The 26,475-nt window shown below is 37.4% G+C and overlaps 1 protein-coding gene across 1 annotated transcript in view; it reads right to left on the bottom strand.

Moving 5' to 3' along the window:
* The window catches only part of grik1a (glutamate receptor, ionotropic, kainate 1a), an 88,576-nt gene that overhangs the window by 7,488 nt on the left and 54,613 nt on the right, over positions 1–26,475 (bottom strand). The window contains exons 8-15 of the mRNA XM_067397938.1: positions 16,738–16,845; positions 16,452–16,496; positions 13,002–13,109; positions 12,469–12,672; positions 11,408–11,631; positions 8,930–9,048; positions 3,113–3,330; positions 231–456 (exon numbers count right to left, since the gene is read on the bottom strand). Coding sequence (XP_067254039.1) covers positions 231–456; positions 3,113–3,330; positions 8,930–9,048; positions 11,408–11,631; positions 12,469–12,672; positions 13,002–13,109; positions 16,452–16,496; positions 16,738–16,845 — 1,252 coding nt within the window. The remainder of the gene's footprint in view (positions 1–230; positions 457–3,112; positions 3,331–8,929; positions 9,049–11,407; positions 11,632–12,468; positions 12,673–13,001; positions 13,110–16,451; positions 16,497–16,737; positions 16,846–26,475) is intronic.

Raw genomic sequence — 26,475 nt, 5'->3', positions numbered from 1 at the left:
TATCGGAGACATCCAACATTCGACTTTGAATGGAAAGCAGCAAATGAGCAGGCCAGAACTAAATCAACTCAAAGCAACTCCAACTCAACTGGTTGTGAAGTGTCTTTTCTTTTATAGCAAATTCCCAGCAGTACATATTGACAAAAGATGCCACGTTTATTGCCTGAGGCTAGTAAGTTCATGGTTAGGGGGCTTAACAGCCTGTCAGGCGATATGTGGGGCACCATTACCTATTGGCGTGCCAACTCCATAGCCCTTAGAGTCGATCAGGCCTCCAACCTGGGTGAGGTTGCAGTTTCTCTGGGTAATGTACTCTATGCTGGTGGACTCCATGAGGAGGGCGTAGTCGGTGGTCAGGACTCTTGTAATCCCTTCCTTGTTGTTCTTCACCAGGGCTGTGTTCTTCCTGCTGCTCATGAACGCCCACATCTTCTCGTACGTTGAGATTTTTGATTTCTGAGAGCAAATAAAGACTTTCAAAGAGTTGATTCAGTCTTCAAAAAGCACTAAAGACACATTAAAGACAAGAGTCGCACCACCTGGATCGATATTTCTTTTCGTTCTTGTCTTCAGATCTTTTTCTTTCATCAGCTACTAGTATAGGCTTTTCAAGTCTGATAAGTTCACCCTGATCTCTCATTAGGCTCAGTCAAAAGGGGACAATTTTGTGTCTGTGTGTGTCGGAGGACAGCAGGGGGAAATGGGGCAGCTGTGTGCTAAATCTCTCAACAGCTGATTCGATTAGTCTTGGTTCTCCACAGGCCTGTATTTTTCCAGATACACACGGATGTAATCATACTCTAAAATCTCGGTGGATAAAGCCCTCACCGGCCTCTTCTGTGCTTTATTTGTGTCACTTGTTTGTCTTTCTCTCTCTCTCTAAATGATGAATGGTGCATATGTGTGGCTCCTACTCATAAGATAGATCACTGGATTATTGGAATTACTGGAATTTTAGATGGCTGGATTGGTGGAGGTAAATAAGAGTTCAGGAGGATTCAGGCGGATTTGCGAAAGTGTATGCTTGACGTATTAGCAAGGACTCTGTGATGTCTTCCTATAAAATGAAAAGAATCAGACCTTTGTCACCACTGAATAAATGACTGAAAAGATTCATTTATTGGTTATACTGCACGTATAGAATTTTAGTGCAAAAACCTGCATCCAATATTTATCTTAGATAATATATTATTTCTTTGAATTTATTATATTCGATTGTACATGCTCATTTCCCTTATTTAATACTTTTATCTTACATCTGCTGTTATCTAAAGCTTAAGTAAAGTTCATTTTTAAAACACTGTTAAATGTAATATTTAGCAAATCTTAAAATGAATATCCAATTGTATACTGTACATTCTGTTACATTAAAAAATTATACATTAAAAAATGTATCATAGTTTCTAGGGATGCTCCGATCAGGATTTTTGCAGCCAATGCCAACTACCGATTTCTTGTCATCATGATTGGCCGATACCAATCCTGGTCATAGGGGCTTTATATAAGTGATATGTAAGCTCTCTGTTGACTGTCACTGTTAACCCCTTAAACCCTGAAGACATTTTTAATGAATATATCTCAAAGCAATCAAAAGTTATGGCAACTACTTACATGTGTAAACACCACAAAGCATACAATATTTAGAATTACATAGAATAAGTAACAAGTGATAAGATCCTGGCTAATGAATGAGTGGTGATCTTTCAGCAGTGTTGCCAGAAATGTACCGTAAAACATATTGTAGTTACATTTTAGTTTTTACAGACTTAAATTTACAGTAAAAAAAAACATATTTCATTAATTGATATTATGTTAATTTGCCAACCTAATAAAGTACTAACATCTGTTTTGTACCTTTGTAATACTCTGACAACTACCAATAACTAATGGTGATGAGAAAGTCACATGATGAATCAAAGCTAATCACAAACAGCTTTTCCACAAGCTGATAAGTTATATACTATATAGAAGGTACTATCATGGTACACACATGCATAAAAAAATGCAATAAATGTTAATTAACAATATTAGATGTAACATAAAACACAGAGTCATGATTGTGACATTTCCTAGAAGTCCCATAGACCTTGTGTGCCAGAGAAACAAGCACGCAGCCATCTTTAATATTTTGGCAGACAAAACAGGTGGAGAAGAAAAGACATATGTTAACATCCTCTTATACCACTGTTTGAAGAATTTATCATCCAGAATCTGGAAATAAGTTTTGGGCATTCATTTTTAGTCCATCTCTGAAAAACAGATTTTTCAGGATCGGAGATGGACAAAAAATTTATGCCCAAAACTTGTTGGTGCAAAAGCCTGTTATATACTGTTTACATGCATGTCAGCAATGACTTTTTAAATTTTTACGTCATCAAATTGTAATCGGTTTGTGAGATTGGCCAAATTTAGTAACGATTGATTCATAGAATGTGTTACTTATCAGCCGATACTGATCTGCAGCTGACCGATCGGAGCATCCCTAATAGTTTTTCAATCACAATATTACTGTTTTCACTGTATTTTTAATCAAATAAATGCATCCTTTTGAACGGTATAGTGTAAATACATACACAATATGTACTCCTTTTTTTGGACAAAACACTAAATCAGAAAGATTTAAAACAGAATTCCATCTAGCACATTTTTTTTGCATTGTGTTTGCATCGCTACCTCATTAGCATAATTTCTTTAGTAAATCTGGCACTAAAACAATGCAGACTTCAGGTGCAAATAAACTGCACAATTACCTAGTGCAATTTATTTGTGAAATTCCACTCTCAGTATGAGGGGACATTTATTGAATGTGATATTTTCACAAAATTCAAAACTCATCTGTGTGTGACTCTGCATCCGTTTTATTAGTTTGTATCTTATCATGAGACAGACGCACAAGATTGATCTACTTTTTTTTTTACCTCCTAGCAGAAATCCAATAAACTTACTCCTAAAAGCTCCAGCTTCTTCTGTGCAGGTGGCCTCTTGTAAAATTGATAATTTGCTTTAAAAGTGTTTGGATTGTAGCTGGCTGTTCCTTCTGTATTTCAGTAGCTTTTATGTGAACAGTGTGATAAGGCACTTCGATTCTGCATGTAAGATGAGAACATGTTACCTTAAAGAAAGTCATTGTAGAGCCGTCTCTCACTGCACCATATTCAATTCTAGTCTGCTTGGCTAAATCGTCAGCTGAATCGATTGGGGAGTCCATTCTCTCTACTGTGAGGAAAGCAGCCAGGTTGGCCGTGTAGGAAGATATGATGATTAAAGTGAAGAACCACCAAATCCCTCCCACGATTCTGGTGGACAGAGCTTTAGGCATCAGCTCAGATCCTGAAATAAACAAAAGCTTAGCAAAACACTGGCACCAAGACGTACTTGGACACTTAATCCATGCTGAAAATGTTTGAATGTCATTGCAATAGATAACAAAATACATAACCAAGTGACATTTAAGCAAAGACAGCTTTACAAGCAAATGACATTTAACAACAACAACAACAACAAAAAAACTTTGGTTGGTTTTCAATTAAATAAAAATAAATATACTGTTCAAATGTGATGTACATATTTGACACTTGTTGTTACTCTGCTATACTGATTCATATATCCACTATAAATTATTATCTTTGTTCACACAGACAGCAACCCCCTTCCGCCCCATTTTTGGTGTATTTGGCCCAAATCTGTTCGTTTTTGGAGTCTGAAGTGCAAACAACAACATGAAATGTGAAACCAGGGCCTGGATTCACAAAACATTCTTAACCCTTACATTCCAGAGAGGATTTTCTTTTCCCAGAAAATGCTAGTTAATGTTATAACGTTGGTCTAAAACTTGTTGACTTTGTGTACATTTTTTTCTCAACCTTGTTACACCTGTGGTGTTCCTGGTCAAAAAAATAGACCGACCAATAAAAAATTGCTTAGAAATCACTTGTTATTGCTTAATATTGTATTCAATCTTTTTATCAACTTGTTTTCTTACAGTTAGGGCAGATTTTTTTTATTTTTTTTTTTTGGAACTGATTAATCATAGGCACTGATCTGAGCTTATGCATCTTTATTTTGTTGTTTTGAGGTAAATCAAGTGTATAGCATTAGTTCTGGCAGGTCACGTTAGTCAAGCTCACATCAACTGACACTCAGCTGATTCACAGTGACCTATAGGAATACAACGCTTATCACCACATTTGTATATATATGGTCCATTCAGTATTATCAGCAGCTTTATAGCATTGCTCAGGAGCTAATTACCCTCCTCCATCCCCAGCTCCTCCTGCGTCCAGTCAGGACTTGACCTTCTGATATTTCCTTTGATCAAACTCATTTCTTCAATAATGTTACATTAATTGTCATTAAGAAAATTAATGATATTGCAATACTTAGTTCTGTTCTTTTTACCCTAAGGGTAGTTATTGCTGCTCTACATGCTCTTATCCATGCTAGGCTACATAGTTGGGCAGGGAGTTTTTGCCCAGAACCGAACCATACCGCCAATCCAAACTGTATACTAACTGCCAGTAATTTTTGATGATAGCGATCCTGACAGAAATAAGATTTTGTGAATTTTTTCACTCAAACACTGGGGTGCATAAGCTCAGATCAATGAGGTCTACGATCAATCAGTTCCAAAAAGACAAACAAAACATGTGCTAATTGAAAGGAAGCAAGCTGACAAAAAGATTGAATCCAATATTTGGTAATATTATTGCATAATGAGAGATTTACAAGCAATTTAAAAGGCACCAAATTAGGTAAAGGATTTTCAACACAGCACAAGGTTTAAGAAAAAATTCTTCTTTACTGCTATTTTTTTTCCACTTAACTCTTTCCCCACCAGTGTTTTTTTTAAAAGTTGCCAGTCAGAGTCAGCTCTTTTTTTATTATTTTCACAAAACTTTCATGGCCCCCAGAATATCTTGTTGTATGAGTATCTAAACATACAATATACCATAAGAAAGTACAGAGTCTCTGCTTTTAAACGAACAAAACAAATTTTATGCATTCTTTTTTTTTTTATTAACACTTGCATGTGGGTAAGTTTTAAATATATAAAAACGCAGCAACATTTTAAACAAAGAGCTGAGAAAAATCACATTTTTGTCAAAGACTTAATCCGGATTGGGTTCAGAATAATCAAAACGTTTGATTGAGTAGATCGTGTCCATCTAAACAACATTTACATCATATTCCATTAAAATTTCTAATGGTCAGATTGGATTTCAGGCAGTTATTTCCATTATTTTTCCATAACCAAAATATGCTAAAGGAAAAGAGATGCTGCTGCCTCTGAATCATTATCTGCTGATGTTGCTGTTGAACAAAAGTGGTTTACACCCCATTTCATCAACTATTTCACAATATTTGTTTTGTTTTACTTCTGTAAAGTTGAAGATTTTTTTCTGATATTTTAAGGCACTGCCTCTTCTGAGAAAACAACGCTGATACACAAGCACGCATACACACATTCTCAAACAATCTTATACACAAGAGACTGCGAATCACCCAGGACACCATGAGCAGCGTGAAGCTCGCTGTGACAACCTAAATGGGTTTATTTTTTATCAAAGTCTCATATGTTTGCTTTCATCACACTGACTCTAGATTTTAACCTTCAGCTTAATGATAAATCTTGTGTGTTTTTCTAACTGAGGGTTTTCACTATGGCTGGACGACTCAGGGCTTTGATACATGGCTAGTAAATGAAACCATCATAAGGACTGTACTTTATGTTTGCAAAAAGCCAAGAAAACAGTATACAATTTTCTTAAATTAATCTGTCCTTATAAGCAAAGTCACTATTCTGATAAACTAGGTGTGCTATTAAGATATATGGGAGGAGAACATCCTATTAGCTGATTAATATATGTTAATTTTGTAGTTAGAAAGACAGACCAGTGAGTCTAAGTCTGATGTATGATACTGAAGAATCAGTGATTGTCTTTCACGCATGGATGCCCAGGTGAGGTTGCTGGAAGTTGGAACGACAGCACAAATTCACAGTGTGTGCACTGTGCTGCATTTGTATGCCTTGAGCGTTATGTAGAGCACAACTTTTAAATTGCCAGCTAAATTATTATCTTTGATCCAAGCAATATACATCTAACAACAGTGATTACCCATAAAAGCAGTCAGCAAAAAAGTAGTACTTTAATGTACAGTAGTCAACCATGAGTAAAGAGTTAATAATAGTTTTGTATTATGTTGCATATTTCTTTTAAATACAAAAAGAAAAAAAAAGGGGTAAATATAAAAGATAGTGTTTACTATATTTGAAAGGGTTCTATTAGCATTAGTGTAGCTATAAAAGACAAGACCAAAGATGCAGTTTAACCCAGTTTAGTGTGTTAAGATGGTAAGGCTGGTCTGTTTTTTAAGGTTTTAAGGTTTTAGTGGGGTTTTGGGCTTGTTCAGCTAGTCTGGCTAGCTACCCTGTTGAAAAAAAAACAGCATATGCTGGTTAGGTATGTTCTGAAGCATGGCAGCTGGTTTGAGCTGGTTTATGCTAGTCCTTAGCTGGTCCTAAGCAACTAGCTCCAGCTCAGGACCAGCACTTGACCAGCTTAAACCAGCTAAGGACCAGCATAAACCAACTCAAACCAGCTTATATGCTTCAAAACATACCTAACCAGCATATGCTGTTTTTTTCAACAGGGTAAACCCAGCAAAAACTAACCAAGGCTTGTATATTTTTTTTTAAAGATGGGCTAATGCATGATCTTGACCTTTTAGTAATGCTAACGCTAATAAATTCTTCTGAAAGATACCCAACACTTTTACATTAGCCACCTGGGGAGCAACGGCTCATTGACAGACACCATGAGGTGTGTTTGTTCCTTTGAAAATGCTGTGTTGCTAATCTCAGATAATTAGCATGGCAAATGCTAACCACTGACCTATGTCTTACTCTTAAATGGCATGGGGAGGACACAACTGTCAATCATAGCCCTGATATTATCACATTGTTACTTAGACAAGAATATAAATCTATTTATTGAAGAAAATAAAGAGGAAAATCATCTGGACAGTTGATGAAAACCCAAACAGAACAGCAGAGGCGAAGCGTTGAATGATCCTCTTAAAATATTGCTCTGTCAAATTAAGGACAAAAAGCGTTTTTTGTCATTTCATGTTCTCACTGAGAACATGAAATGGCAGAACATTTTATGTTCTACCGTTGGATAATTGGTAAAACCCTGCATGCTTTAATTGATGAGATAAAAAAGATGACAAGGTTATTTCAGTAACCTCATGTAGGAGGTTTAGCTGTGGTAGGTAATAATGCGAACACACATGCACAACACACTAACATCCACACAAGATGAATACAAACTAAATCAGCCCAATTAACACGGTATGTGTGTGGGTTTCAAAAAGCTTGTTGATGCTATTAAAGAGATAATTTCATTAATTTTTATCACTTTTTTGATCATAGTCAAGGTTTCTTGCGCAGGAAATCAAATCTAGTTTTAGATGATCATTTTCCACTCTCTCTCACCCTGAATTAAAATGAACCTGTTATTTGCTGCTTTCTATGTAAACACTCTCTTCCACATCAGTGTTAGTTATTTACCAACTGACATTTTGATATATTCTTCTTATTATTAATAGAAATCAATTGAACAGTTTTTATTACATTCACATTCATCAATTATTTAGTAATATTACTTTTTCTGTTTTTTTTTTTTTTTTTTAAATAGGTGTAAATCATGTTCTCAGATATAATCTCAGATATGCTGTCAACTTTATAACAAGTAAATATTTTCCAGATAATATTTTAACAATCTGATTAAATATATTTTAAAATGTAAAAGGCAATTATTTTCTTTTGCAAGCAATTATTTAATTTTGCTGTCTTTATAAGATAAGTTAAGATAAATATGAAACGGCAGTAGTAACAGATCTTTTCTTCCATGTAGCGACATTCATCTGAGTGTTCAAAAAAGAAGAAATGAAGAGCAGAACTTGGTTAAATCCATCAGTTGGTGATTGGATTTAGAGATGTACTGTAGGTGTTGCGCTCAAAAATGTGAGTTTGCAGTCAATTGGTTGAGAGGTTGAGAAAAAAACAAACAAAATAGATAGGGTCAATTTTCATTTCATGCTGACTTTAGCATTTTTATCACATAGTATAAATATTTTTATACTTGAAAGTGGATCATCACATTTGAAATACTTGGGATCAAAAGTTTGCTATTATTATAATTCACAAAAAAAAGGGAAAATTTGAAAGTTATTTCATGATATGACCTGCTTTAACCATAATGGAATACCCTAAACTCCACCAGTGACATGAAATACCCGCAACTGCACTCCACTTTTCTGTAAAATTCCTTCTTTATGGCTGAATGGTCCCTCTGATGTAAATAAGATTTATCTAATATTTCAGAAGAAAACTCTCTGTAATGTAAGGTCAGACTATGCTGCATAATGATTTGTCTGGTTCTCCCGTGCTCATTAAAGCCGCTCTTGGCGTTTCACACATTTCTGCACACCTGACAGGTCATCCATTTTGTTTCATGCCTTCTGTAGCGGAACCTACAAACTCTCCTCACTAGCATTCATTACACCAGGGGAAACCCAGCTAAAAGTTTGCAAGACAGAACAAAAATCTATTTAATAACTGCTTGTGACTTATAACTGTGCCAGAGGTGTGTTGTCATCTTTATACCACTACAAGTCCCTACTGTGTGAATGTCATTGCGTAAAATCTCAAACCAAACCAAAACACACACACACACACATTCACTTTTCTGAACAATTATTTTTCTTTGATTTTTGTTGAATGTATAGTCAACTAACCTCAAGCTCACACAGATGTAGCAGAGCAACCACAGTGCTTTTGAAATTTTTCTTTATCTAAAAAAATGCCACTTTGTTTGAGTGTTTTTTGTCAGCATGCGGCACTTTTACAGCATTGTGTGTGACATACCTTGACGCATTAGAGCTGCGACACCAAACCATAAACTATTCAACAGTGTGAAGTTGTTCTCAACCACTTCAGAAGAGGGGTTGCAGGGGTGAGGGTTATACCATTCATATGGTGTGAACCTGCAGAGAGTCAAAGAAAACTGGCTTTACACAGAAAAAAAATGCAAACAACACAGAAGACTAAGTATTAATATTGCGCTTGAGAGGCTGCATGTTTGGCAAGAACAGCTAAAAATGTTTGCTTCTTGCTACAGGCTATCAATAACTGCTACGACCGAAGATTAAAAAAAATCTAATTTTATGAGAAAACTTTCCAGTGTTGTAATCTGTCCGGTTAGCAAAATGAGGGGAGAGCTGGAAAATAAACTTCTGTGCTTCTACTGTAGATGAACAGATTTGAAGGAAGTTCACTTTCTAATAAAAATTAGACAAAGCTTTACTCCCCCTCAAGCCATCCAAGGTGTATATGACTTTTTTCTTTCTGATGAACACAATCGCAGATATTTTAATAAATATCCTGACGCATCCAAGCTTTATAATGGCAGTGAACATGAGTATGACCTGAAGAAAGTGCCTCCATCCAGGTCCATCCATCATAAACATACTCCACGTGGCTCTGGGGAGTTTATGATGGATGGATGTGGATTGAAGTACTTTCTTCAGCTCATTCTCGTGACCCCTGTTCACTGCCATTACAAAGCTCGGATGTGTCAGGATAGGGTTAACACAAAATATCTCCGATTGTGTTCATCAGAAGGAAGAAAGTCATACCTAGGATGGCTTGAGAGTGAGTAAAGTTTGGGCTAATTTTCATTTGAAAGTGAACTAATCCTTTAATGGCTTTTATTTAATTCAGTACACAAAAATATTATTTATAGGTCTGTCAATTTAATATGTCAACTTGGTGTGATTAATTATAAAATTATTCAAATTATAAACTTAATTATTAAATATATAATTCCATAATTAATTTCATAAAAGAATTATAAATTCAACCCTGAAGTACCACTTTATTCATTTATTTTTGTCTACTTCTATATCGACAGACTTAATGTTAAATAACTGTTTTTATTTTCTGTGAAAATTCAAAGAAACTATTATTTATAGGGCTGCCAATTCAATAATTAAATTTAGTGTGATTAATTATAAACTTGTAGTAATTATTACAATGATAAGATTCATTATTAAAAATATAAAACTAAATAACTCCATAAAACAATAACAAATCAAGTACTTTTTATAAACACATTTTTGTTATGCTTATTGTTTTTGCCTTCCTCGATTAATTAATCACCAAATCACATAATGTATAACATTTTTAATCAACTGACAACCCTTATTATTTAATATAACCAGATTAACCTGACTATACTAGACTAACCAATAAAAGTCTCTATACAGTATAATTGGACATTCACTTTTTACACTTTTTTACAGTGCTGAAATCAGAAAAGGAAACAACTGGCGGAAATTTCAGTTTGAAAGAGATTACGTTTACACAAGAGCATCTGAAAGATTTTACCACTCAATAATTGGGTCATTTATAAAGGTCCCATGGTGAATCGATGCCTGATCAGAACATGTCACAAGACTCATTTGTCATGCTTCACGGTGAGTAGATGCTCACTCTTATAAACTGCTGTATGTCTGCTATCAAACCTGACACATTTCAAGATCACAGACCTTCAGCAGATTGTATCTATGAACAAATGGGTCACCCAGTGCACATGAACCCACACTAACACTGAGTCCCCACCAGATGTCCATTAACCAAGTATTATTGGACAGCATTTTCATTGCCTCTTTGCATTTTAATTGAAGCAACCAATCATCTGGCTCTGATGAGGTAGCATAGCTCTCTTGATATTCTGTTTAGGTAGATGTGGACATCTGCCTGGGGCTAAAGCTTATGAACTGGACTTCAATACAGACGCAACCTTGTGCAAGCTCATATAAAATACAAAACATTACTGACTGAGAAAGTGCATTATGCATTTACTGGGGAAAAGGGGAATCTGGACATTCATGACTGAAATTCATTATCCGACAGCAATATAATAAAATCTGGGTGCTGTGTTTATTACTTATTGATCTGTTTCAAGATCAAATCAGCATTTTGATTCTGACATCTCACAAGCACAATGATATAACATGAGAAAAATACACTGCTTTAAATGCATTCCCACAAAGAAACGTGATATCTATACGCAAACTGTGCAAAACAGCTTTAAATTTAAATCAGACTGAAGTCGAGAGTGCAAAAACTTCAAAAAAGCTTCAAAAAGAGATGTACAATGCTCCCTTGAGCTGCAGATAACAGCAATATTCTTCAAATGACAGCCTGATAATGTGTCTCCACAAGTTATGTCAAACTATAAAACATCTGAAAGACATTTTTGAACAATTGGGTCAGTGTTCCTAGTTCTAAAACCAAGATGCAGAAGTAATGTTCGTGTTAAACCGAGACCTTCATCCATACCTGGCTATCACAAAAAGCACGCAGCTCACTCCAAGACAGGCCAGCAGCACGTACATCCAGATATCCGGGGTGAGGGGGTTGAGGAAGGAGAACACCCCTGGATTGGTGCCATTTGGTTTGCGGTACAGTATGCTGATGCCCAGGGTCATGAAGGGTTTGGAGAAGTCGATAACTTTCTCTCTGACATAAGTGATGGTCAGCGGAGCCACAGCCAGGTCAGCTATCTGGTTAAGGGGACAAGAAGAGTTTTACAAGGCGATGGGAGCTCGTTTTGACTGCTTGAAGAAATGCAGATAGATGCAGTTAATATTGGAGTTCACTCACTGAGATAAAAATAAGTGACGCCTGCGGAGATGGATCCCACAACAGGGCTTTGATAAAAAATGACTGTCTGTTTGAAGCTTCCTGTTGTTTTATGAAGTTCATTTAAACTAAAGATGTGCAAAAAGGCTCTTTTGTAGATTGCCAGACTTTGTACTTCTACCATACTGACAAATAAATGAGTTATGAAGAAGCTGGCGGTTGATAAAGTATAAAGCATAAAAATGGATGTAGAAGTATAAAGATATTTATTATCAATTAAAAAAACTGACTTTTTACAGTCAGATGAAAGCACAAATGCCGTTTTCCTTGGAAAAACCCTTAACAGTTTTATTTCTCATTAAAGTAGAAGTTTTTTTAATGAAACTCGCACCTTGGTGTTTTGTATACACAACTGTAGTCTTCCTATAAAAACTTTGGACTACTTGCACTTGCTGAAAATAAACATAATTGGACTACTTACACTTGCTGTAAATAAACATAATTCTCAGCTCTGCTAAACTGCCTGAGAGGAGCCAAGTTACAAAAACATCCATTACAAACTGAAATATCTTGGTTAATCAGTTGTTAAAGAGTATAGACAGTCTGGTTTTACTCTCTAAACAGTGAAATATAAAATATAATGGGGTGAAATGGGATGAAATATAATGGAGTGAAAAGGCAGAAGGTCATCTATAAAGACTGCATTTGAATGATATGATCAAAAGACCCTTTGTGTAACATCATGGGAGATCACTCACATGGTCAATTAGTTCCCGAACCATGCCGTTCCATTCGCCTTTGTCATTCTGAGCTCCATATTTGCCATCAGAAACCAGCTTGACCTCATAGGTGAATCCCAGGATGTTGGAGAGCTCCTTTAGCAGGTCTAGACAGTAGCCCTCAAAGCGATCGTTCCCATATAGCACCTTGTCAGACTTCTTAAACATAACGTAGGGATTTTCCTGTTCACAATATAAATTCACATATTGACATTACACTAAATTTAAATGTCACCAAGGCAAAGTTAGCCAGAGAGATGAGTTGAGATGAACTGCTGTCTAATGTATGAGATGTATGGAGTCCAAGTGTTTGAGTGAATAGCTAAAAAAACAATAATGAAATAAAATAAATGGAAAATGTATATTAGTATTTCTCATTTGGTGGACCAGTGAAACTATCCACAGGGCAAATATAAATCTAAACTACTAAAAATAACTGTGATCCCTGAACAGAATTTTTAACATAAATGAGGGGAGTGAATTTGAAAAATTAAAACTGACTGGATTCTTACCAGGATTGTGGTGACGATAAGCGTTCTGTTAGCCAGAGAGTCTGTGATGTTTTTATTGTCTTTTATCTCAGTCAGGTTGAGGCCCGTGTAAGAGTTCCACACTCCAATCTAGCAATACAGTTAAAAATGACAAGACATGAAGCACACGAGTCTCTGTTTCTGAGAGATGACCATGAAAGAGGGACAGAATTTATCACTAGAGACTCATAAAATAGGTCAGGAAAGGAAAGGAAAAAACTTAATGGAAGACAATTTAAAAATCTAGTCCTAATTCACGGAATCCATTTGATTGTAAAACACTCCTTCCCTGCTCAATAAAACCCAGTAAAATGTTTCCCAATTTAATGCATGCTCTAAAAATTATGATTGAATACATTAATTATTAAAACACAAAAGGAACAAAAATCTATATTTTTTTATCTTAAAAAATAATATAATCATTCCCAATATTTTTTCCTCAAGATGTTTTTTTTTTTCACTGATTAATTTTTCCCCAACAAAACAGAAGCACATATGTAAATATACCATAAGTGCATCACTTTCCACTTTTGGCAGCCATGTTGAATTGATGTTGTCATATATAGAAAACACTACATAAAGATGGAGGTCAAAACAAGTATGAGAAAAGGTCAGTTGTCATCAGACCATATATGGTTCAAATGGCTTGTAAAGATTTGTGCACAGGTTCAGAAGGTTAAATAGTTCTCTTGAAATAAAACTGTGAGCCTTTAGTAATCTACTTGATAGCCAAATATATATACTGTATATGTATGTGTGTTTGTATGCATATATAGAGCTCTAGTATATTCTGTATAATTTTCAAGTTGAGGACAAGTGGTTTTATACTGCTGTATTTCTCCAGGTCATTGAAGCAGAAAAAGTTCTTTCCAGCATTTCTACGTTTGATGAAGCTTTTCTTGTTATCTCCACTGCTATTCTGGTTAATGGACTTCAAATATGAATATGAAATATGAACACAAGAAGCACAAGAAGATGGAAAATGTGTAAAGATGTGACGATTACAGAGCCCCAGGGAGGTTTAAACTTTTGAGGCATCACAGCTTGTATAAAAATGACACAAATGTCATCAGGGTAATTTGTTGTATTTTAAATGGAAGTATTTTTACAATAAAAAAATCAGATTTTGTTTAAGTTTATGGGAAAATATTACATTTTTATCTGACTGACTGACTGACAGACAGATAGACAGATACAACCCAAATTCCGGAAATGTTGGGATGGTTTTTAAATTTGAATAAAATGAAAACTAAAATACTTTCAAAGCACATGAGCCAATATTTTATTCACAATATAACATAGATAACATAAATGTTTAAACTGAGAAATTTTACAATTTTATCGACTAAATGAGCTAATTTCAAATTTGATGCCTGCTACAGGTCTCAAAAAAGTTGGCACGGGGGCAACAAATGGCTGAAAAATCAAGAAATTTTGAAAAGATTCAGCTGGGAGAACATCTAGCAACTAATTAAGTTAATTGATATCAGGTCTGTAACATGATTGGCTATAAAAGGGATGTCTTAGAGAGGCAGAGTCTCTCAGAAGTAAAGATGGCCAGAGCTGTAAAAGAGTGCGTAAAAAGATTGTGGAATAATTTAAAAACAATGTTCCTCAACGTCAAATTACAAAGGCTTTGTAATTTGACGTTGGGCCTTTATTGGATGCCCGTGGTCTTTGGGCCCTAAGATGACACTGCATCACTCATTGGCATGATTGTGTCAATGTCATTACTAAATGGGCCCAGGAATACTTCCAGAAACCACTGTTGGTAAACACAATCTGCCATGCCATCTGCAGATGCCAACTAAAGCTCTATCATGCAAAAAAGAAGCCATATGTGAACATAGTCCAGAAGCGCCATTGTGTCCTGTGGGCCAAGGCTCATTTAAAATGGATTGTTTCAAAGTGTAAAAGTGTTCTATGGACAGACGAGTCCAAATTTGACATTCTTGTTGGAAATCATGGACGCTGTGTCCTCCAGGCTAGAGAAGAGGGAGACCTTCCAGCGTGTTATCAGCGTTCAGTTCAAATGCCAGCATCTCTGATGGGACGGTGGTGCATAAGTTCATATGGGTATGAGCAGTTATCATGTTTTGGAAGGCACTATGAATACTGAAAGGTATATAAAAGGTTTTAGAGCAACATATGCTTCCCTCCAGATGACATCTATTTTAGGGAAGGCCTTGTGTATTTCAACAGGACAATGCAAAACCACATACTGCAGCTACTACAACAGCATGGCTTTGTCGTAGAAGAGTCAGAGGGCTGAATATGTCATAGATGACCACAAACTTTTAGGCAGCTGGAAACCTATATCAGGCAAGAATGGGACCAAATTCCAACACCAAAACTCCAGAAACTCATAACCTCGATGACCAGAAGAGCTACATGCTACACAATGGTAAACATGTCCCAACTATTTTGAGACCTGTAGCAGGCATCAAATTTGAAATGAGTTCATTTTGTGCATAAAATTTTAAAATTTCTCAGTTTAAACATTTGTTATGTTATCAATGTTCTATTGTGAATAAAATATTGGCTCATATGATTTGAAAGTCTTTTAGTTTTCATTTTATTCAAATTTAAAAAACGTCCCAACATTTCCGGAATTCAGGTTATAGATAGATAAGATAGATAGATTTAGACTAGAAAACACGTTACAGGAATCAAATTATCCTTGATCTTATGAGATAAAAGTTTCAGAAATCAACAAGAAATGTATTATTTAATAAATAATGTTCAATAAAAGCAGCCCATCTAATTCTAATGATCAGAGACATAGTAAAAAGTGGTTTGAAAATCTAAATTGAACCAATTTTACTAAAATTATACAGGATCTTGAAAAAAAAATAATTAGAGAAAACTATGACAGCCTCCTTTAAAACAGGATGTCAGCAGTAAAAGATTTAAACCCCTTGAGGGACGGCTTGCCTTTCTCTGTTCGATAAACCCTTTGTTAACACAGGCCTAATCTAGTCTATGTTTATGTATGGCACTTGTCACACAGCTCATATGAGTCTGAAATGAGCGACTTATTCAAATGAACTTTAAAAGTAGATTAGAGCTGCTCTCTAAATATCTGCCTGTGGATTCATGCACATTTTTCTGCACGCCTGAGCAGCCTTTTATGGAGATGCGTTACTTACTGAGGCACGAAACATTGTGGAAAAAAGGGTCTATTTTACAGTGCTGAATATTGAGGATGGTGATTTAACTGTCATAACTATAACTGGCACACATTATGTATCTCAGCAAGACATTCTGGCAGAAGTGACTGGCAGTAATGTCTTTCCATAAGGAAGTTAAGGGATTTCTGCAGGGAGAGGGAAGTCGATGAAAGGGCACCAGGTTTACTGAAGGAAAGGAAATCCAAGCTCTCCACAAGTCTTAATCACAAACTCAGGGAATGAAACCAAGACTGGAACAAACCTTTGTCCATAATTTAGTAGGTCGTGATGCACCATCAGCCACTCGCTTTTAGGAAGAATTGAAGAGTTGTGTAATCAGCATGGGAGCAACAAGGTCAAATCAAATGATCTGGCTAATAAAATATATCTTCAAAACAACATATTCAAGAGTCCACTTAATTTAATCCATGCAGGAAATACATTAAGACACTTGGCTCAAGGTTTCCATTCACTCCGGCTGCTGCAGAAATCATATGAATAGCAGCAGAGATTGAACATCTCTTCAGTGTCCAGCTGAGTTGACTCACCTTCGCCGTGCCGTCCTCCTTGAGGCTGATGAGGTCTAAGTTGAACTCTTTCCGCAGACCATCAGTCTTGTTAAGGACTATACGTCCTGTCAAGCCATCCCATTGGGCCTGAGGCACAAAAACAGTATACTTTGACAATGATGCACAACATTGGTTTTACTGCTGTCTTTCAATCATAGTGGTAATGGAATATTATGCATCCTTAGGGCATGTGCGTCTGTTAACACAAAACCCCCAAGAGTTTCAACTAAACATTTTGCTGGTCAATTAAATTTTAGTTGAATGGACTATTGTGCAGAGTCTGAACAGAAACACTTGGATCATGTGCTTCAGGTTTGCCTAAATGATGAAAAAAAACAGTATATCACTGTATTACAAGCCATACCACTTATTTTTTTACTTGCAATGAAATTGTAATAATATAAAATGGGGAAAAAGCAGCACTTGCTCTAATATATGGGAAAACAGCAATATCTAAAAGTAGCGTCAGTAATTATTTCATTCATTAACCATTTCAGTCGTATTCGAGACGTATGACATATGACGAGAGATGGCCCATGAATTTTCTTTCAATTATTTTTCCGGGGTAGGTTGTCAGGTCTTACCCCAACTCTCCCATTACATGACCTGGGACTCACGCACATGCAATCACACCCAACGGACAATTTAGTGTCTCTAATTCGACTATGCTGCCTGTTTTTGGATTGTGGGGGAAACTGGAGCACCCAGAGGAAACGCACACAGAATAAGCAAACTCCACACAGAGTGCCTTCTGGCTCAGCTGGGACTCGAACCAGGGGACAGCACAACTCAATGAGCCACTGTGCCATTCCATTCAAGTGGACATATCAAGCCATGTAAATGTCAGGGTTATGTTAGATTTAATTTTGTTTTCATTCATGAGCCTATATTATGTTTCTTTTCAGTTTAGTATTGTTAATCCCCTTGTTATTTTTCTTGGTTTCTGATTAATTACATCTGTGTCTTATTTATTTCCCTTGTTTGCTTCTGTGTATTTATACTTCCCATTTTGTTCAGTTCACCGTTGGTTATCGTCTTTACTTTGAGTGTGCTTATGCCGGGTTTAATTCCTGTGTATTCTCCTGTGCTCGCCTGCATTCTGGTTAGCCTATTAAAGACTTATGAATGAGTACTTCCTTACTCATGTGTGTTGACTAGAACACACCAAAATTGTGACAGTAACAATGTCTTCCTTTTGTAATTTTTCACTTTATGGTCAAAATTTTATTTTCAATAAATCAAATCATACACTACCATTCAAATGTTTACAATCTGTAAGATTTTTTTTTTATGTTTTTGAAAGAAGTCTCTTATAGTCACCATTTATTTACATAAATACAGTAAAAACTGTAACATTGAACTGTTTTTCTATTTTAAAAGATCAGCGTTTACTTAAAATAGAAATCTTTTGTAACATTATAAATGACTTTACTGGTATTTTTGAACAATTTAATGCATCTACCCTGGATAAAAGTATTAATTTAAAGAGTATTAATTTAAAACAAAAACATTTAAACAGTAGTGTGCATCATATAAAACCACTGTCTCTCTGTCAAAAGTTAAATATGCTTTTTCGTCCAAATTTGGTAACAGTATTACAAAACATCTGCGTTGTTTCTATCTGAATAAATGTAACGTCCCGGGTTACTTCACTGTAACCCTGTTCCCTGAAAAAGCAGGAACGAAAAGCTGTGCTTTATTCAGTGCTGTGGGAATGTCTTTAGTTGTGACCAGCTGTGAATATATGTGTAAAACAACGTCAATGAATTGACCTGTATTCATAGCCTTGCGTGTCATTGGAATGCATCGTGAGCGAGGCTATAATTAGATGTGCCCCCTGTACATCTGCAGGTATTTTGTCTAAAGAGCAGTCCAGGGACATCTCAGTGCTGCAATGAAGCGCAGCTTCTCATTCCCGCCTTTTCAGGGAACAGGGTTACAGTGAAGTAACCCGGGGCGTTCCCTTTCAAAGGCTACACTCCAAGCTGCGCTTTATTCAGTGCTGTGGGAACGAGAATACCCACGCCACCAGGGTGTGTCCAGACACCCTGGCTGTAAAGTGCGTCACAAAGTGCAGAGAGTCTCAGACACTAGCTTGTGATGTCGACTCAAGGACATGAGAGCCCGGAGTAACATGAACATCCAAACTATAAAACCTTATGAATGTGTGCGGTGAGGACCATCCTGCCGCATCACAAACATGTTGCAAGGGAGTGCCCCCTGCCAAAGCTCTAGAAGAGGCAACTCCCCTGGTGGAATGAGCCCTAATATCCATTGGCGAAGTGTGAACACGCACCTCACAGGCAAGGGCAATAGCATCTCTCACCCAATGTGACATGGTCTGTTTTGTGGCAGCCGCACCCCTGTTATGGCCGCCATGACAAACAAACAGTTGCTCTGACTTACACCACTGGCTGGTGCGGTGGACATAAGTCTGAAGAGCACAGACTGGACACAGTCTGTGAAGTCTCTCCTGAGGGCAGAAGGCTTCGAGAGTGACTGGATGCAAGTTCGAGAAAGGTACCCTTGGCAGATAGTCAGGATGAGGATGCAAAATAGCTTTCACCATACCTGGGGCAAAGTCTAAGCAGGATGGCACAATGAACAGAGGCTGCAGATCCCCACTTCTTTTTAGAGAAGTTATAGCCAAAAACATTTTTAGAGTTAACAGCTTGTCAGAACGGTTCAAAGGGGGTCTCAACCAGGCCCTCCAAGACTATTGCTAGGTCCCATGAAGGGGTCCTGGTTCTAGAAGGAGGCCTAAGCCGCCTGGCCCCTCGAACGAAGCGAGAGAGCAGGACATACTTGTCCAAAGGCACCCCGTCAACCAGAGAGCGGCAAGCCGAAAGAGTGGCCACATAATCCCTGAGAGGTGCGGGGCATGTGCCTGTTGATAATTTTTCCTGCAGAAAAACCAGAACTGTAGCAAACTGGCAGTTAACTGGATCTACATTGTGTGCAATACACAATCTGTCAAAGACACCCCATTTGTTGGCATAACTTTATCTAGTGGAGGGAGCCCTAGCATTTAATGGTCTCAATAACATCAGGTGAGAGCCCTGTGTCCCTCAGTTGGTTCCCCTCAGGGGCCAAACATGAAGGTTTCCACATCTCCGTCAGGGGATGGAATATTGTCCCCTGCACCTGAGACAAAAGGTCTCTTCCCTTCGGTATCGCCAACAGCGAGCTGTCGAGGAGAAATATTATCTCCGAGAACCATATTCCATTCAGCCAACGTGGCTAAATGACTAAATGGTTTAAGCCTCAAAGATCTAAGATTGGACGCAGCTTCTTGTCCTTTGGGAACTAAGAAGTATCTGCTGTAGTAACTTGACTCTCTCTCTAGAGGGGGAACATGTTCTATGGCCCCTTTCTTCAGAAGAGATTGCAGTTCTTATGACAGTAAAGTCGCTTGCCTTGGTAGTGGAGACCATGCCGTTGAAACGCGGAGAACGATGAATAAATTGGATTCTGTATCCTTTTTCTACTGTCTTTAGAACCCACGCAGAAATCCCTGGCAGTAGTTCCACACTGCCAAGTTCTCTGAAACGGGCACTAATTTTGATACTTCCCTTTGAGGGGATGTTAGATGTTCCGCGTCCTGATGTGTTACAGAAATCAACAGAAAACCTAACATTTCACTGAAAACCGCTGCCCCCCGAAGCTCCAGAGGTGGCGGGGAAGGAGGGTTTATGTGAAGATATTGAGAAGGGGCGGGTGTTAGATATTATGAGGCTGCTGAACGTGACGAGCTGGTCCCCAGATTTACGAGGGGAAGCACAAGTCTTAGCAGGTCAGCCTGATCCACCTGCAACAACCATAGTGAGCAGAGCAGTACCAGTCTGACACACTGATCAAAACACCTTCCCACCAGTATGGATGTTATTATGCATAACTTGGTGGGGAGTGCTGTCTCTTTAAGTGACTATGAGCTCCAGAGAAGAGATATCTCGCAAGCATCTCTTCAAACTGGAGCATCATTGTATAAATCACACGCCCTTGCACCCACGATAGTCGAATAAGTTGACATTGAAGGCACAAAGGCACACGAAAAATAAGGTTTTCCCCATGAACGAGTTAACGTCATGGAGAACCTATTTATTTTGCTTATATATGCATATATATATATCATATAATTAAATATATAATATAAACATATATTATAAGGCCAATTTCACTTTTTAAATTCCTCCGAATTAAATGCAGCCATTTACCAGACAAGTAAACACGGTCTGAATGAAAGGCTGTGCTTAAAACTTTCATAGATCAGTCTGATATGCCTGTAACAGAGCCATTGTGTACAGCACAGTACCAGCCCGACTTGTTGTGAAACGCCTCTGATGATGCGGCCCCGGGGGAGAGATAGCATGCGAGCATCTCTCCGATCTGAGGCAGCATTGTATAAACGCGTGCCTTTGCACATGCGATAGTCGATCGGATCGACATCACGGGTACAAAACACATTTATATTAGAAATGTTTGGGGTCTGCTTGTGTTTCACTGCATGAATGACCGCCTAGAGCAGTTCCCTTTCGCTTTATCATCACGGGAGGAACGCTCGGAGACGGACAATCTCATATTCCATTCCATTCCAACGGAAAACACTTAAATGTCCTCTGCCCAAGCCGAAGAAGCGCTGAGGCACGCTTCAGTCTCGATAAAGGACAATGCGATCCGGACAGAGAGAGAGCAATAAGGATGAACCCGTCTCTCGCTCCTCAGCCAGATCGCCACTCAAGCCCCACGATCACATTGTGGGTGCTGCCCCTTTGAAATAAGCAAAGCAAACACGAAGCACTTCAACTGTGAACATTCACAATGCTCACACTCACCCTGTTACAGCGCAAGGGCAGCGTGCTCTTCCCCAAACAAACAAAACAATACTGGTGTGTGTCCGATTCGGAGATGGAACGCGAACGCGGAGACACACACCGTTTGCTTTGTTCAGCCATGACTTTCTATCAAATATATAATATATATGTTTTCACTTTTCACTTGTCAGACAGAGCTGAAAAAGGAACAAGGGGAGAGAAAGGTCTGCACACTACCTGTCAAATCTAACTCCTAACAAAGTAATGAAGGAAGGAAAGAATTTGAGCAGAGCTGCTTCACACACACACTTCACAGTATGGTCTCTGAAGACAAAAGACCTGCAGATGTACAGGTGGCACATCTAATCATAGCCTCACTCACGACGCATTCCAGTGATGTCACGCAAGGCTATAAATACAGGTCAATTTCATTGACGTTGTTTTACACATATATTCACAGCTGGTCATGACTAAAGACGTTCCAACAGCGCTGAATAAAGCGCAGCTTGGAGTGTAGCCTTTGAAAGGGAACAGCTGCTTCTAATCCAGTGGAAATTAAAATGCAGGGCAACCCATGCATGTATTTGCAATATTAAAGTGCAATATTAAAGTGTGGATGATTTAAAACATGTAAGTGTAGATTTTACACTTGATATCACTTGGTTCAAAGTTTATTAAAATGTGTATTTTTCACACTAACTTGCTAATGATGAGTTTACGTTTAGTCTGACATCACTAGTAAAGCCCAGTTTTAATAATCTTAAGATGTTTGAGGATGTTTTGTATCGACTGTAGTGTTACAGAACTTTTTCATTTACTGTTACAATTCACATGCCACCACAACAATAGTTTAACAAGCCATAGTTCTCGATTAAGTTTAAAAAATAAATTTTTAAAATAAATTTAATTCACACAGAAACTGTTTGAAGCAAAATTTCAAAGCTTTAGGCTACATTTTCTGAATAAATGACAAGTGCTCTTCCCTACGTGGTCATTTTTTTCCCAAAAGCAAAAACATCAAGCTAGTGTACCGTCATTTCATTTCCCCTAGTTTTGTTGTACCAGAATTCAATCAGCTGAGGCAACTAAGGAAGCGTAATAGCCCTGTTCAAGCCTTCTCTACCTTTGATAAGTGGGTGGGATATCAGGAAAAAAAACACTTCTATTATCAAGGTTGCAGTGTTTCTCAGAGCACATCTCAAAACAAGAGCCTAGCCTTCAACATGTCACCAGACTTGTTCAGGTGGATACAGCTTACTATTCTGCAGGACACTTGGAGACTTGATGCTGACCTCGATGTGAACCATTTCCACCACTGCAGGGAATTATAATGGAACCACACAAGGGGTGCACTGCATTCTAACATGTTCACTTATGCCAGGAATTTATTTTATTTTTTTAAATAGTCTTAGTTTTAAAAATGACAATAGGAATTCACTTGTTACTAATTTACCATTTAGCTGAAACTTGTCCAAAAACACCCAGTAGCAACCAAAGTGGCTTGCTCAAGGTCAAACCAGTGAAAGATCATGGAGCAACTCTTGTGGGATTTGAATCCGCAACCTTTTGGGTTACCAGCACACATCTTCAACCACTAGATTATCTGCATTGCAACATAACATAGCATAAAATAATTTAATGTCAGTTTATGTACTTTTAGTCATTTTTAAACCTGGAAATAAAACAAGGTTTAGGATTTTGAGACATTTAAAAACAAAGAAATTACACAATTTTATATTTCTAGGCCACAAAACAACCAAATATGCAAGTTTGTCACTTTGGAACAAAACAAATACTAAGAAATTCTGAAATGACTTTTTTTCAATATGTATTGATTTACTCAAATTGTTCTGTTGATAATATAATTTGAATAAAATAAAAGATTTTGAATACAAACAATGAATACGAGCAATGACTGTTCACAATATAAGACCAGGATTGTGAATACCTTATAAACTTGCTTTAATCAGTGTAACTTTAAAGTTACAGTTAAACTGTGATTGCTACAACATTTAAATTCTTTCTAGAAGCAAAAAATATCTAACATGTATTGTATAATTTCATAATGACAACACTTATTTTCCTAATTGGTTCTGAGAAGCAGAGGGTGGTGACCCTAATATGTGGGATCACAAAAATTTTTGGTGCCAAAAATAACATAATAATACTTATTTTTCACTTCAACCCTAGAATTAGGCCACAAGCAGGGATAAATACTGTGAAAACCTCCCCTAAATGTGTGACTAGAGCTGTGGGTCTTATATGCAGTGCAGTTTCGTCAGAATGGCTTTGCCAAGTCCCAAGTCGTATGCAGTGTAATATAATCAAAGCTCCTTAAATGGGATTAATAAATCCTTTTTTTTTTTTTTTTTTGCTACAGTACAGGAGCTACATAATTTAAAATTATATGGCACATAATACTTTCTGTAGGTTATTCCTTATAAAAGGCAGCTCCCATAAGCAAAACCGCACTGATCAGCATCTCCTGCCCAATGGGTCAACATAAACAAATACTACATTTAAGGCTGTTCAGCCTTCTGTCACAGTTGATTAGTTGCACCAAAATTCCTATTACAGTACTTAAGTGAGGGAAAATGATTTAAATGGACAGGACAAGCAAGAAAAAGAATAAATGAAATGAACAGGGTTTTTTATTTGTCCTGGCAATCTATTTAAAGCTCTCCAGCATTGCTGCTTCTGCTGTTCAAGTGAAGAATTTCAATGGCTATAAAGCACAAACGCAGTTCACAGAGTGATGTTTTTGTACCCTACAACATATCAAATATTAAGAATTTTCTAGTTCAGTGTCTGTAGAGAGGCCTCTTACAACACAGTGTTTTATGGCTTTAATGGTGTTGTAATACAGAGTTTATGGGTCGTTAAAATATAGCATCTGGACTCATTAGCAGTTTGTCTCGGTGTTGGCATGAACAGAAAACTAACTCTACACTTGCTCAACTCAAAACAAGTCTAATTAGACACTTACACTTAAAGCCAAAGTGCATAATTTTTCAGATGCTCAATACTTTCTCGATTCCCAGTTAAACATGTGGAAATGACTATAAGTAAACCATTTAAAGGTTCATTTCCCTCAAAAGTGTAAATACTGTAGCTCTGTGGAGCAACACTGGCTCAGCCAATGGCATGAGTTTGGGGGTGGATGGCGAAAAAGTACTGGAAACCCATTCATTATCTTCATAGGGCAGGGGTGTCCAAACCTTCTCCTTGAGGGCCACTGTCCTGCAGGGTATAGTTCCAACTTGCCTCAACACATCTTCTTGGAACTTTCTAGTATGCCTAGTAAGACCTTGATTAGCTGGTTCAGGTGTGTTTAATTGGTGTTGGAGCTAAACTCTGCAGGACAGTGGCCCTCCAGTAGCAGGAATGGACAGGCCTGCCAAAAGGGGAATTGATTTTTAACGATAACTTACGGTATAAACTGTTAAAGACAACTGTGAGGTACAAGGGTGTTAATAGATGCTTCTTCTGAAGCCATCAGCTTGCATTATTTCACCTATTTTCTAAATAATCATTTTCAGCAGTGGAATTTCTGGAGAAAAACTTTATTACCCATGATTCTGCAAAGAAATCTCAACCAATCAGAGAATTGAGCTGCGAAAGACTTAATCGAGCCAGTCTCCCTATACTCCCTACACATTGTTAACTCTTAGTTCATGTTAGCTAAAGTTGAAACCTTATTAGTGTTACTTTTATATTGCTCCCATTTTTATTTTGCAATAATTTGTTTTCAATTTATCTCAATAACGCTGTTAATTTATCTCAAGACTGTTAATACACAGTCTTATGTTTTTGTTTCAAATCAATGATTATAATGTTGTGATTCACCTCATAGCCGGTTGGTTTGGTTTATGGCTTATAACTCTTAAACAAAGACTTTAAAAATCCATATGGGGAAAATTAATGGGAAAAATACTTCTGGAACCAATGCAGCTGGAACAGTGGGTGAGCACTGTTGCACTCTATAGGGCAGAACTGGCACACTTCAACCAATGGCATGAGTTTGGGAGTGTGGGGCTACCTGTTTTTCTGAAAGACGAAGAAAATGTTCTGAAAGCCTGTTATGAAAAACGCCATTAGGTTTACAATTTCATTTGGAGATGCTAATGGTGCAGAAATTACACACTTCAGCTTTAAAAATGTTGTAAGCAATGTTAGCCGCATTGCTAACTTGCGCCACTGAATTAGACCACCTTCTCATTACTAAAACCACACATCTCTTCAAATCCCTCTAAAGACATGTCAACAAACCAGATATCAGCAAATCCAAATGTACAAAATGAATGACAGGCAGAATAGTGCCAAGTTTTCTGATAAGCTAACATGCACAGAAACTTTTCTGTTGTTTACAGAGTCTAGGTCTGTCACAGAGACAAGTGCGATTCCTCATGAAACCTATTACAGTGATATCTGTCAGGTAGTAGTGTAGGTAATCAAAAATAGCTAACAGCAGCTTTAAGTCCTGTATTTTTTTTCTTTTTCTGGTATTGGTGCTCTGTGAATAAAGTGCAAAGTGAGTACTGAGGACTTCTAGTTCAAACACACATAGCAGACTAAAACAGGGAAACAAATTCACTCTCTGTACTGCTAAGCCATGCGGGCCGCCCCTTCTCTAATGCACTGTGGCACTATTCATTTTTAAAAACAGCCATAAAGCCTCTTCCATTTCTAAAGCCAGGAACACTCAGACTGCCGAGACACTATGCAAGTGGAATTGAAAGCATATCTAAAAATGATACTGAAAGGCCTATTCAGAACAAACTTTCATTCCCCTAGACAACCATTTTGTGCTATATCACAGGCATCGTTTTTTGGGTTCTCAGAGTGTATGGACACACACCCCACACTCAGATATGAAGGAGTGTTATGACCCCTCGGTTCAAAGGCA

The sequence above is a fragment of the Chanodichthys erythropterus genome, chromosome 10 (genome assembly GCF_024489055.1).
Source record: "Chanodichthys erythropterus isolate Z2021 chromosome 10, ASM2448905v1, whole genome shotgun sequence".
Classification (NCBI taxonomy): domain Eukaryota; kingdom Metazoa; phylum Chordata; class Actinopteri; order Cypriniformes; family Xenocyprididae; genus Chanodichthys; species Chanodichthys erythropterus.
The sequence above is the reverse complement of the archived record's forward strand: the minus strand, read 5'-3'. Positions and strand labels throughout refer to the sequence as shown.